The sequence below is a fragment of the Diplotaxodon limnothrissa genome, linkage group LG23 (genome assembly GCF_057381915.1).
Source record: "Diplotaxodon limnothrissa isolate DT_005_m linkage group LG23, D_limnothrissa_male_GT1.1, whole genome shotgun sequence".
Classification (NCBI taxonomy): Eukaryota; Metazoa; Chordata; class Actinopteri; order Cichliformes; family Cichlidae; genus Diplotaxodon; species Diplotaxodon limnothrissa.
The window spans coordinates 13,099,868-13,114,706 of NC_140617.1; the positions used below are offsets into that span (position 1 = coordinate 13,099,868).

General features: G+C 40.3%; 1 protein-coding gene across 3 annotated transcripts in view; it reads left to right on the forward strand.

Moving 5' to 3' along the window:
- The window catches only part of tmem131 (transmembrane protein 131), a 42,952-nt gene that overhangs the window by 9,367 nt on the left and 18,746 nt on the right, over nucleotides 1–14,839 (forward strand). For 2 of the 3 annotated variants that reach the window (XM_085349042.1, XM_085349043.1), the window contains exons 4-5: nucleotides 7,346–7,414; nucleotides 9,329–9,449. In XM_085349042.1, coding sequence (XP_085205168.1) covers nucleotides 7,346–7,414; nucleotides 9,329–9,449 — 190 coding nt within the window. The remainder of the gene's footprint in view (nucleotides 1–7,345; nucleotides 7,415–9,328; nucleotides 9,450–14,839) is intronic. The other variant, XM_085349044.1, reaches the window with a different exon arrangement.

Here is a 14,839-nt window from a genome sequence, read left to right on the forward strand (position 1 = left end):
GGTGAACAAACAGCTACAGTGGTGTTGTATATTTGGTGTGGCAATGCAGAGGCAGGCAGGTAAGAAACAAAAGGAGTCTTTATTCATTGAAGGCAAAAAAACTGACTTAGTCAGAGAGAGAAAAAAAAAAAGGGGGAAACCCAGCAATAGAACACAAGGAAACATAAGGGAGGGAATCCAGCAAGAAAAAAAAGGAAGTAAAACGGGAATGAGACACCGGTGAGACTGAGCTTACAAAGTAAAACAGGAAGTAACCAAAAGATAAACAACTAATACTAAAACACCAACTAACAGTAACCAGGGAGCACAGAAGTCACAGGAAATGAAACGCCAACTGAAAATAGAAAGTGGTACAACAGAACTACAGAACGCCAGAGGTCTGGTGTAGTAAGCAGGAGTAGGTGCTTTCACTGTTGTGAATGTGGTTCACTTCTTACTGGTGTAAATAACCACTGTAACTTGTGCTGGACCCCTGTTCTGCTCTGGAGCAGCTTGTGTTTGAGAGAAGAGATCAACAGGTACCCACTGATCCGTCAGAACACCACGTCTTTCATGCGAACGTGCTTATCGCCACATTAGGAAACCTGGTGTTGACTTATGCAGTTGATAACCACCTTTGTGACCACTTAGCGAGATTAAGATTAGCCACTGTTAGAGTAAGCGAAGCCTGGTGACGGAAAGATGATGGATTTCTTGATCACAGCCAAGCCCCTGGCAGCTTCTTAAGGTCCGTATTTAAGAGCCAGAGAGGATAATATTTAGTATTTTAGTTGTGTTTAGTTTGTTTTATTATGATGACCTTACTTTAAAAAAATAATAAAATACACGCTCTCCTGACAGAAAAACACCCACAAATGCACAAATGATTTTTTTTTTTATAATTGAAGTCTTTATTTGTTTTTAACATTTCACAACACAAAAACAAACAAAACAACCAACAAACAACAACAGGAAAAAAATATATATAAAAAATATAATAATAATAATTTAAAAAAAAAAAAATTTAAAAAATTAAAAAATTAAAAAAAAAAAAAAAAAACTCAAATCAGTTAACTCAAATCTTTAAGTCATTCCCTTACTGAGTGCCTACACAAACAAACAGTGCAGCAAGCGTACAACATGACTAAAGATAATTGCCCTGACCAAATAAGTTCCAACCATCTCAGCCAAAAACACGTCCCCACGATTCGTCAAAACCCTCCCTATCATCATTAATCCTAGCCAAGAGCTTTTCATACGACACCATTTTCAGCATAGTTTCTTTCCACCTATTATATTCTGGAGGAGACGGTTCCTTCCATACACTGAGAATAACTCGAGCCGCTGCGATCACCCCCACCTTTATAACCACAAAGTCATATTTTGAAACCCCAGGTAATACTGACCGATCCCCTAATAAGCACAGTCTTGGTGACAGGGGTATCATCAAACCAATCCACCTTCCTATTTTGTCCAATACTTTTTGCCAAAAGGGATAAACTTTCCCACATTCCCAAATAGCATGTATAAATGTCCCTGGATCTGAACTACATTTCCAGCATACATTACTGGGACTAATTCCCATTCTATAAAGTTTGGATGGAGTGAAGTACCACCTGTGTATTAATTTATACTGAGTAAATTTACCCCTGGCCTCTCTTATATATTTATCAGAGAATGACAAAATTCTGCGCCAGTCTTCTTTAGAAATTGCACAACCCAGATCCCTCTGCCATATAACCCTCAAGTTTTCACATATCTCTTTTTTTGGATTGTTAAACAGTTTGTAGAAAACCGCCGCCCTATGTGCTGTACTGGACAATTCTAAAAACTCCACAACCATATTCGAGCTTTGAGCAAATTTTCCTTTGGTAACACAATCCCTTATTTGTAAATATTTCCAAAAATTATTTTCTCTTGTCAAACTGTATTTTCGGGTTATTTCAGCAAATGACATAAACACTCCCCCTGAGTAAAGATCACTTATCCTGCGTATGCCTTTGACAAGCCATTCCTTCCAGAACACAGTTTTCCGCCCAATCCTTACAGCAATATTGTTCCATAGCGAGGCATAAGGTTGTCTTAGATGAGATGCTCCACACAACTTGTGCACCTCCACCCAGACAGCTTTGGAATACCTGAGCACTGGGTTATCATGAGTCTTGTCCATTAGTTGCCGCGCCCTGCGAGAGAACATCCAAAGGTGTGAAGGGGCTCGCTAGTTCCTGTTCGATCTTCATCCAGCTCAGCTCAGAGCCCGATCCTGTCCAGTATTTGGCCAGTCTTGACAATTCAAAAGCTAAATTATACAACTTCACATTTGGGAGGGCCATTCCTCCAATGTCTTTAGAGGCCCACATTTTCTTTATATTCACTCTCGGCTTCTTGTTATTCCACAAAAAATCTTTGATTAACTTCTCAATTTGACCAAATATGTGCAAAGGAATCCGTACAGGTAACATCATGGAAACATAATTGAACTGTGGGACCACCATCATTTTAATCACATTAATTTTACCCCATAGTGTAAGATTCAATTTACCCCATTTATCCAGATTTGTTTTTATCTTTAGGAGGAGAGGTTCCACATTTGAAAGCATAATATCCTCCAAGTCGGGTTTTAATAATATTCCTAAATACTTCATACCTGAAGGTGAGTACTTAAAATTGAATGGAGTAACGCAGAATGACATGATGCTGACAATGGCATGCCCTCTGACTTGTCCCAGTTTATCTTATAACCTGACAACCCTGAAAATGACTCAACACACGTGAGTAGCGCTGGTAGAGACTGCATGGGATCCGTCAATACTGCTAAGATGTCATCAGCATATAGAAACAACTTGTGTTCCATACCCCCTGCATGAACACCTCTGACACCCCTGTTTGCTCGAATAGCCAAGGCCAGCGGTTCCAGAAATATTGTAAAAAGCAACAGGGACAAAGGGCACCCCTGTCGGGTCCCGCGAGTAAGATGAAAAAACCCTGACACCAATCCATTTGTCAAAACCGCTGCCCTTGGACTTGCATATACAGTTTTGACCCAATTACAAAACCCAGGCCCAAACCCGAACCTTGTGAGGGTCGTCATAAGGAAGCCCCATTCCACCCGATCAAAGGCCTTCTCAGCATCTAGCGAGAAGGCCGCAACCGGGGTTAGATTAGATTCGCTTCTGTGCATGAGATGAAGAAGTCTTCTAATGTTATCACCTGAGGACCTATTTTTAATAAAGCCAACCTGGTCACCATTAATGATATCTGGTAATATTTGATCCAGGCGGGAGGCCAAAACCTTTGTCAAAATTTTGCAATCAACGCCCAAAAGGCTTACAGGCCGGTAATTTGCTGGGTCCGACAGATCCCTATCCTTTTTAGGAATAAGGGAGATCAGTGCTTCATTAAACGTACTCTGCAAGGAACCTATCTCCAATGCCTCAAGGTAAACTTTATGCAGGACTGGGGCTAAAATATCGATATATTTCTTATAATACTCAATCGGGAAGCCATCCAAGCCTGGCGATTTCCCATTCTTCATTAATAAGATCGCAGCCCTGACCTCTTCTTCCGTTATAGGCTCATCCAGTCTCGTTTTCTGTTCCCCAGAGAGAGTAGGTAATTGTAGACCTGAAAAAAATGTCTCCACCTCCCCTTCATCAAGCACACCAGCAGACGTATACAAATCTTGATAAAATGATTGGAAAACTGAGTTTATTTCCTTCGATGAGGTTATCACTTGGCCGTCCTTCTTAATCATAGATATATTATTCAAATTATCTTGCTGCTTCAGTTGTCTTGCCAATAGTCTTCCACTCTTTTCGCCACCTTCATAAAATTTTGTTTTGAGCCTAAATAAGGCATATTCCGCCTTTTTGTTATAAATGTCATTCAACTGGCATTTTAATTTACATATAGTCTGATATTTATAATTTGAATATTGACTCGGTAAGTCCTTCTCCAACTCCCGTATTTCTTTATCCAAGGTTTCTACCCGTTCTAGATCACTTTTCTTAACTTTTGATGCGTATGCAATCATCTTTCCTCTTATATATGCTTTAGACGCTTCCCAAACTGTGGCTACTTTGTCTGTGGAACCCATATTGATTTCGAAAAAAATTTTGAGATCCTTTGTTAACTCCTCACTGAAACTCTTGTTCTGCAACAACATCGTGTTAAGCCTCCAGCGGCCCCTCTTCGTTCTATCCGTGTTCAAGTCAATTTGCAACTCTACTGTGGCATGATCACTAATAGCAATGGCACCAATCTCACAGTCTACGACTGACTCGACCAGAGACTTTGATATTAAGGCGAAATCGATCCTCGAATATGTTTTATGACAGTTGGAGTAAAACGTGTATTCCCTTGAACTGGGATTAACTAACCTCCAAATGTCCGTTAAGCAAAGATCCTCTGTCAGTAAATGAACAGCCTCTCTGTCCCTGGGTGTAGACGTACCCCTGGGATTACTCTTATCAATTATCCCATCCATCACCTGGTTGAAATCCCCAGCCAATATCACCTGCCCCACATGATCCCCTATTATCTTATTAATTTTGTGAAAAAAAACTGGCTCTTCCTTATTAGGTGCATAAATATTGCACAAAACTGTTCGAACCCCATTAATTAAGGCCTCCAAGCATATAATGCGTCCTTCGTCATCATTATACTTCTTCAGCAACACGAAGCTTAATTTCTTATTAACAAGGATCAATACACCATTTCGTTTACTCGAATATGAACTATGAAAAACGGAGCCCACCCAGTCTCGTTTAAATTTTTTCGCCTCTTCTTCCCCCGCAATGTGGGATTCCTGAATAAACGCTATATCTGCATTTTTAGATTTTAAGTATTTTAGAACCTTCCTCCTCTTGATTGGGTCCCCACATCCGTTTATGTTCCACGATATTATTTTAGTATACCTGTTCATCGCTTTCTAACAGAAATGGGGTAAGGCACACCTTGTGCGCTTTACAACACAACACAAATATATGCATAGGCACTCAATATTACAAAACCCATCTGGTCTTATCAAACTAGCCGTCATTAAAAACAAACAAAAAAAACAAACAAACCTGAACAAAACCAAAACCCTTCTTTGCATAGCAACTCTGAACAACGTTGCTAAGCGCCCCCTCCCTCCCCTCCTACCCAAGCCTAACTAACTTTAGCTTGAGACCCCAAACTGCTCGTGGTCCGTGAGACACGCTAATCATCCGACAGCAGCACCACCGCCACAGCCCCATTGTGCCCATTGTTTGTTTGTTACCTTATTTCAAAATCCACATACACTACTCCGATCTGTTACATCATGTCCCGCATTCCTCTAAGTCGACTCCTGCAGAAATTTCTCGGCCTCTTTTCCGTCTTTGAATGCTTTCTTTTGTCCGTTCCACGTGAAAACGAGCGTTGCAGGATACATCAGCCTATGCTTCACTTGTAGCTCCCGAAGACGCCTCTTCACCGGGTTGAATGCCTTCCTCTTCTCCGCCAGCTCCTTTGTAACATCTTCAAAAAAGGATAGCTTGGAGCCTTGCCAATCGACTCCACGCCTCTCTCTGGCCACCCGAAGCACTTTCTCCCTAGCAGATGAACGTAGAAAGCGGACATGTATCACCCTGGGAGGCTCGTTAGGTTCCGGCATTGGCACCGGGGAACGGTGGGCACGTTCAATTTCAAATTCACTTCCAGAAAGCTCAAATGCTTTGGCCAGTATCTCCATCACATATTTGTCCACGTTCCCGGGTGTCTCCACCCCTTCTTTGAGTCCAATGATCCGTACATTATTCCTCCTGCTACGGTTTTCAAGGTCCTCCACTCGCGACCACAACGCGTCCATCCTCTTCTGGAATTTGTCCACTTTTGCCTCGGTAAGCACGCTGGCATCTTCCATGTCTGATATACGTTGTTCCGCCTCCCCTAACCTCACTTTTATATCTTCCACCGAATCTTTCAATTCTTTAGTGGCCTCTTTAATAGTGGTGACATCTTTTGCTACGACCTGAAGAGTAGCGTTCATCTTCTTAATTTCTTCAAAAATGTCTTTTTTGCTCTCGCTCCCTATACAGTCCTCAACTACTGGAGAGGCGGCCTCAGATGCAGATGCTCTTTCGGGTGGTTCCGGAGCGAGGCTAATGCTAGCTTGCTTCTTCCTCGTGGTAGCTCCCTTAAAAAAGTTTGCTTTGTTGTTACCTGCCATTTTCCAAAGACGGTAATCCTTGAAAAGCTTCAAAGTCCACAAAGGGTGTCCAATTTACGACTACAGCTGGAGTGTATGTTTCCAGATTCAGAACATTAATCAACAGGCTTTAGGCGCGCCTCTAGTGTGCGGCCATCTTCTTCGGCGGTCCCACGTGACTCCCCTGCACAAATGATTTTAATGATAATGTGATGTACCATGAAACCAACAGAATCTTTAAAAAACTGGCGGTGACGTCTTTGGCCATGCTGATGTTAACTTGTCACTGCACATATGGAGATCTGTGGCCAGCAGCCCCAGTCCTAACTGTGACCTCCTCAGGCTGCTCCAGTTACATGCTGGCATTCAGCACATTAGCGCTGAGCCCAGTGACAGGATTCACAGCCAGGACCCATTTGATTCCTTAATGTCACGAAATTTGTCAGTAGTTGTTTCATCGATGGCAGAAGCGATGGCAGGGCCGCCACGTTGCTGTGTGCTGCGGGAAGCTCATCGTGTCTCCTCACTGTTGATTCCTTTGTCTGGGTAGTAAAAAGGTGAAACTGATCTCCTGTAAGTTGCCAGGTAGTGTTAGAGCAGTTACCTGTGAGAGATTCTTGAAAAATCACAATGAAACATTTTCACTTGTTTGTTGTGGTGTTTGTAAATTACATATTTTACCCGAGGCTCCGCTGAGTGCCACGTCTGCATTGCTGATGAATTTTTCTTTTCATGCGATTTGCATAAAGGCCAAAAAGACGAGTTGCCTGTATTTAGGGACGGGCTTCTCTCTTGTTAAGATACACCTGCTGTCAAACAGGTTTGGCGAGCTGCGCGACGGGGCCAGTTTTACCCGATTCTCAAAACTAGTTATTATAAGGGGAGTGATACACACCAAGGGTGACACAAAGAGAGAGGTGGTTTTTTTTGTTGTTGTTGGGGTTTTTTTTTTTTTGGTTTTTTTTTGCCTTTCCTGTGAATCTTTAGATTTTCATGGAGACTTTACATATGGAAATCATGCTCTGCCAATGGGAGTGGTCACACTGCTGGTTAACGCACTCACAAAAAAAGTCTGAAGACTGACCGTGCGCTCATGTTTTTGACCTCTCAGTTGTTTGAAATGCACACCAACATGGAGGCTGTTTTTCCTATTTTGATTTTTCTGCTGCTGTCACACCTTCCTGTCTCTCGCAGCACGTCCACACACCGTGGGAACTGTCGACCTATACGATTTGAACCTCCAATGTTGGATTTTCATGAACAGTGAGTCTCTTTCTCTTTGGAGTGGTGTGATTTACGCTTTGATTCTCACATTGTTTGTGTGGTCCTGTTTGAACTTGCACTTGAGTGAATATTGGATCAGACTTCAATTTGCCTTACGGCAATTTTTAAAAGATAAAACCAGTATCGTGCCAAAGTCTTTTTTTGCTTTTTACCACATCCTTCACTAAAACGTTAGTCCCCACCAGGCTGTGGAAGTTTTGATTAACGCCACGTTTACATATTTATGGAGTTTACGGAGTTGAAATATGATCATAGTTCAAGGAAATTAACTTAATTCTCACTCAGATAACCAAACTGTTTCATTGTTCAGTCATATTTTATACAGAAACGTACTTTTTCCAACTCCTGAAATCAAGACATCTGCCACAGGAAATGTCACGATTCACTGCAAAACATCCCAGTGTAGTCTATAAAGAAACATACAATCAAAAAAGCTCAAGTATAATTAAACATACATATCAAAGGTTGTAGGAGAAGTTGACAAATTCATGGTAAACAACCCCCCCCCCCCCAAAAAAAGAAGCTATAACCGTACATGGAAATATAGAGCTGACCCCATTCAATCGTTCGAAAGATAAAAAGACCAGTTTCTTCTTCTCCTCTTTTTTTAAAAAGTTTAATAAATTTACTGTTTGTTTCTGTGGGTCTGAGAGTAAACATGTTAAATAACTGATCATAATATTAACCAGTATTAGCTGTACTCATACAGCTCTTAGGTATTAGTCATTCTGCAGTGCACCTCCACTCAGAGTGCACCTGCATGTCTACAATAAATTCTAAGAAAATATTTGAGCAATCTGTGGAATTCATTTTACAAACCACATATGCTTTAGCTCTTACAGACCCAAGCTTCACCTACGCTGGACTTAATATGTCACATTCCAGTCAGGCACACCCACCCAGCGTGGCTAAATTTTACACGACCAGGGTGCAGGTTCAGGAGCGCTCGGAGGAGCGGGGGTCACTCGCACTCAGACACCCGGCTGTCGCGGTCCATCTTCGCCTGTCCCACTTTCTTAGTAAACAATTTGCTTATCAGCTGTGATTGTTTTAAGGGCATAAAAATTGTGTCACCGAGCTTGTGATGATGGTGGCTCGACTTTAGAATGATGACTTTTTAAAATGTATTTAATACATTTTTTGTGTCAAAGAGCATTCAGGGGATTATTTCAGATTTAACCAGCAGACAAAATATTTTTAGCAGAATTTGAAAACTAACTTCCCTCAATTTTATTTCACTCAGTAACGAGAATCATAAACACGCCGAGTTCCGTGTATCTGCGAGTTGATTTTCATAGCATACTGATATAACAGAAACCGCAGGTTCACTCTGAGGCTGGAAATCAAAGAGTTTATGATGAGCTTGGGGTGTTGGGTTAACAATGCAGAGATAGTCACTCTTTTGAATGTCAAATCCTGTCCCCACAGGAAAGTTACACCTGTAGGTTAATGTCCAAAAATCTCTGAAGTATCTGTTAACGTAAGACAGTCTAAACCAGTCGGTTCCCCAAGCTCATAAACCTTTAATTTTCATGGCATGTTTATAGGTGCTGCTCGGTTTCTTCTTTGAATGCGTCATGGTGGATGCTCATATTAAACATGGCCAGGGTTGCAAACATTGGGGTCAGCATATGTAGTCCAAATTTTCCTGTCTTGGATCTCTTTGATCTGTATTATCTCAGTGAGAGGGGATATCCCTAATATGCTAATATGTTTACACAGAGGCACGAAGCCCAGGATAATGCAAAAACTATTAATTTGAGCTATGAATCATGCAAAGCTATTGTAATACAGTCCAAGAATATAAAAATGGAAAGCTGGAGATGTGAGTTATGGCTCCATTTTACATATATTGTTATATACTCTAACCAAGCCTTCTCTTCTTCCTTCCAGGCCCGTTGGAATGCCAAAAATGGAAAAAGTTTATTTACATAACCCTAGCTCTGAAGAAATTAGTTTGATATCAATATCAGCAACAACAGCACATTTTCACGCATCCTTTTTCCAGAATAGGGTAAGTAGCTGTCACTTTAAAACCTTTGAAACCACATTTATTTTGTGCGCGTGTGTGTGTTATTGCTGTGTGTAAGCAAGTTGATCGCTTTTAATCTTGAAAATGAATTCAGTGTACTGACTTTGTGTTTATCAGTATTATCATTTTGTGTGTCTTCATACACACGAGTCAGACTGCATGGATGAATGGTAGTGCACAGTAAACACACAGGAGCGAGGATAGACCTGTGACTCTCATGAAGTGTCTTTACTGATTGGTTGTCACTGGTAATGTGATGCTCTGCAACATACGGAAGCAGTGAGGAGTTTTTAATGTGTTTATTTTTGTTTCTTTTTTTTTTTAAATTGTAGAATCAAAATTAAAGCCATCAAACTTATTTATTGACACATCAAATTATGTAAGCAAAGCAAAATATCTGTTATGTGTTATGAGCTCAGTCCTTTAGAGTTGCGTTCACACCGTTCTGACTTATACCAAACCAGATGCAGTGACTTTGTTCCCACACTGAGTGGAAAAATCCAGTTGAAATTCAATCATCAGTAAAATGTATTTCATACAAAAGACAAGAACGTGTCATGTTTTCAGGGTACCAAAATATCCTTCAAACCTAAAATGAAAACAAATGTTAACCAAATTAAAGTCTCTTTTCTTGTTAAACATTTTCAGGAACTTTTTAAATAAAACTTTGAATGATCACCACTTCATGAAACATGAATATCTGCTTTCATTTAGCCTGTAAATGTTGTTCTATTGCAACTAGGAAAAAAGGGGGAGGGAAATCATCCTGCAGGGAAAATATGGGAGAAGAGCAAGATGAGGCTGAAGATCATGATGATGATATTTATGAGCTATTCGTAAAGTTAGTCTTGGATTTGATCATGCGCTCAGACATAGTTTAGTAAAGTGTGGAAAAATGATCACTGTGCCCTCACAGAGCCTGCTGGGAAAACAAAAAGTTGTTTTTGGGAGTTTTCATCTGCATAGAGAGAACGATTATGGGATTTTGATCAATGCAGAGGCTACCCACGAGAAGGGAAGCCCTGGGGTTGCTGCAAATAACAAGAGTCACACAAAAAAAGAAAATGCCAAAGATCAAGAAATTAAAGAAAAGCACAAACAGTGTCTGCAGTGGCAAAGTTGTGTTTTTGTTGTTTTAAACTCCTCTATTAGGTTCTTTGTACCTTATGACTTTTTCTTCACTGCAGGGCTTAAGCTGAAGGCAGGCTTTTATACATGTTTTTGTGATTTCCCCTTTATGATAGTAGACACAAACAACTCTGCATGGACTGTGTTTTCCTGTATGCACACCAATGCCTGCTCCAACATGATCAGAAATCTGAAAACTTCCAGCAGCAGAAAGCTTTTTCCTCACAGATTGTTTGTATGCAGGATCTGGTCATAGAGTCTCGTCCCAACAGTTGATGCTGCTTGAAGAAATGTGGATGTGGCCTTTAATATGAGGGGCTGTGATTTGGTTATTTCTCGGGGAGGGAAGTCTAATGAATTTATTTAATCTCTCCAGCAGTGGGAATTTTCGGTGTTCCTTTACCAGGCGGCCTATGAGCTAGTTTCATCCCAGTATCTGAATCTAAAGGTCTGGGACCGTCTGCCCAACATGTCTTATTATACTTCACACATCTTCGACTATGCTCAGGTCTGCTTGGGTATAAGTGACGTTATTTGTCATTAGTGAGGGTGAGGGTCCATTTGGATCTACATGTGACTGCCTAGCTTTGTGACTGTGTCTTCCATGCCTTTACCGGCTTCAAAGTGCAGATAGCATAAGTTGTTATTTGAGTGGGTTGGCTGGTGACTTCGTCTGACTCGTCATCAAACATTTTCCAGACATTTAAAATAAGATTGGTATAGAGTTGGGGGAAAAACAAAGGGGGAAAAAAAAGAAAAAAAAATTCAACCGAAATGTAAATAATTTGTTTTAATTGAGTAAAAAAAACAATTACATTTAATTTTAATAAATAAAAATAATGCTACAAATAAAATAAAAAATTTCTATGTGTATTTACATATTTTTGGTTGTTTTATGTTTTTCCTGCTCCATACCTGTCCTGTTTAAAATGTGTGTGTAATGTTTTATGATGACTACAAGTTTAGATGTGTTGGGCACGTGCTGCTGGAACTTTAACCTTTCAGAGATGTCATTGAGGCAAACGGGACACTTTTGACTTGTTTACACTTTTTTTTTTTTTTTTTTTAATCTGCTTTTGGCATTTGGTAGTTTTGCTGTATTTAGGTGTTTAGAAAATGGTAAAAAGAAAAAGAAAGAATAGCCCATGAATAAGAAGGTGTGTGCATCATGTGTACGTGCTTTTTGAATGCTTTTCTGTGCTGCATTAGAGTCCTCCCTTTTATATGAGAAACCTGTTCTGTGGCTTCACAATAGGCAGTTTGTGTCTTAGAGGCTGAGACGCTGTTAAGGTGTTGCCAGTGAATCATCTTCTAGAACAAGGTGTTTGTGGTGACAACAGCCTATACGGGTGTGCAGCAGGGGGATCTGAGTCAGGTCTTTTTGTTTGCAATTCTTTGAATTGGTGAATGTACACATTCTTAAGAATCCTATCTGTCATGGAGTGAGGCCTTGCTGAGATAAATGTGCTTGCTTTTTTTTTTTTTTTTTTTTTTGTTATCTTGCATCATAACCTGAGGAAATATTTCCATAGAGTACAAAAGTATGTTTGAGCAGTCAGCAGGAAGATCAAAGTCCTTTTAATAGCTGCATTTAAATGGAAGTACAACTGAGAAACACCGAGTCGCTCTGTGGGACTGAAGCCAGGGCAGATTTTAAGGCGACGTTAAGGCTTGTTTGAATAGGCTTACTGATTCTAGGCCAGACAGGTTCACTCCTCCAGGGAGATTTTTTTTTATTTTTTTTATTAACCATCAGAGAATTAGGCAGAATTAGGTAACCACACAAATATGAGAGCTCACATTTCAGTGCATTCCATCCCCTCCCATTCAGCCAGACTTTTCCACTCACCCTTATTCATGCAGGCCAGTCATAACTGTTTATGCAACGTGGCAGTTCTTCAACAATCACTGCCTTCTTTGCCGTTTCCCGTTCAGCTCTACGTCACACATGTCATTGCTCTGATCGGTTAAAGTTGTGTCTAAAATGGATTTGAACTCATTGATGCCACTCATTTAAAAAAAATCAGAAGTGAGAGGTTCTAGCTCATTCATATTTGTAGCTTTCTTGTGGTGTCCATTAATCAGGAACAAGTTTGGGTTTTTTGTTTAGTTTTTTTCTGCAGGAAAAGTGTCGCATTTTGAACATATTTATTAACGGGGCAAGTTGGTGTGAGCTTGCAACCGCAGAAATGTGCCGATGGGAGTGAAAGATTATGCAAAAACCGAAGACGCAGCTCACTTTCTTTTAATAACGCAGCGCACATCAGCAGGTCGGAGACGAGCAGGTCTGATGAGAGGGCGACAAATGTACAAACCAGAATAGTGCAGCGTAAACTTTATGCTTTATGTTTCCCTCAAGAAACGACATGTGAACTGAGATCAGCGAGTCTTTACGTTTTTGAGATAAAGGCAAACTCTTCTGTTAGAGCTTGCTGGGAACTGTGCTATTAAACGTGAAATCTGACAGCTTAGGAGGACAACTGCACCATTACAAACTTCACACGAGCTTGTATGCGGTTAGCCTGTATGTGCTGCTGTAGCAGATATGTTTGGGGATCCCTCCTCTGATCACATGCTGTAGTTCAACATGTGCTTTGAATCTTAGTTACTAACAAGAGAATGCCAGAAGGTCCCAACCTCATGAGTCTCTGCTTTAAGGTATGCGGTAATACTTTCTACCTGTGCCTTTATCACTTGAATATATTGTAGAGTACATTTTTTCAAAATCCTATATTTCATCACCCTCACTTTTGTTTTCTTAGTATTGTCTCTTTGAACGCGGCACAGAGGAAGTTACAGTTAAAAAAAAAAAAAATGAACAGAACATCATATTATTATTTATTTGTTTTGAGGAAGAGTTGAATTGTTAGTCAGGCGATCAACACCAATCATTTGTTACTGTTTTTCGTTGCACGTGAATGGATACCTTTGGATTTTGGACTCAAATTTTGTTTTTCCTACTAACATCCTACTAACATTAGGTTAGTGGTATATTAGCTAATTTTTTTACACACACCAAAACCAGAAAAAGGTTTGTAGACTGAAAAGACGATCTGGGTAATGTCCTAATCTGAATACCTCTTCATCTGGTATCCCTCCATGGCCATAGGCCACTACACAGTCAGCTTCTTCCCTTTTGCACAATGTTCAGAGATTGTTCTGCACAAAAAGCTTTAAATTGTTAAGTCTGCTTAATTCCTGTTTGATGAAGGTTCAGAGTTAAAAACTTGATCACATAATAAACGAATAATGCACATTTTAAAGTGCACGTTTTGGATTAATCTCTGATCGGGCTTTTATTATTTAACCTATTACGTATCATCTAACACCCCTTTATTAACATTTAACCTCCAACAGCAGGAGATTCTGCTTTGGCTGAAGTCTATACGAGTATATTTGAGAATGGTTTTAGTATACAAACATAGATAATTTATTCCTCTTTTTTTAAAGGCAGCTCATGCTGTGGATTACTCATGTTGTTATAAATGCAGCAGGATGGAATCCACCTCAGAAATCCCCCTGAGCAATCGCCCACTGAAAAACCGTCCCCACCAAAATGCTAAAGTTACCATGGAGCTGTGATGTTTTCATAGCACTGGACCTTTTTACGATCAGGTGGTGTGGAAGTGGGCGTTGATATCTGTGAGGTTAGAAGTTTGTTGGTCAGTGCATGTGAATAACCTTATGGGATCTGTTTGGGTTCTCTTTTTAGAGCTGGAGTTGGTGACGTTATCCTTCAGGGTCAGAGTGGCTTAGCTACTGAAGTGAAGGGCCACATGATGAACAGATGAATACAAACATGACACACAAAGTGCTGAAATATGTTCAAATCCACGAACTCTGGTAGATGTGACAGATCTGTAATAAGCTGGTGTTCAGTCGACTTTCAGTCTTTAAAAATATTCTTTTTTATAAGTGAAATAAATGCCTGCATCTGATAATTTAGAAAATAGTAGACACAGATCCATGGCCATATTCATATGAAGTATTTTCTCTTCTGTCCTGACCTGTGTGTGGTTGGGGGGGATTTTTCTTTAAGGATGGTCCACTAACCAGTTATCAGGCTTTATTCACCTACACCTACATACCTCTGCAGGCTTAGGGCACAGGTGTCGAACTGCAGGCCTCGAGGGCTGATGTCCTGCAGGTTTTAGATGTCTCCTTGATCCAACACAGCTGATTTAAATGGCTAAATGACCTCCTCAACATGTCTTGAAGTTCTCCAGAGGCCTGGTAATGAACTA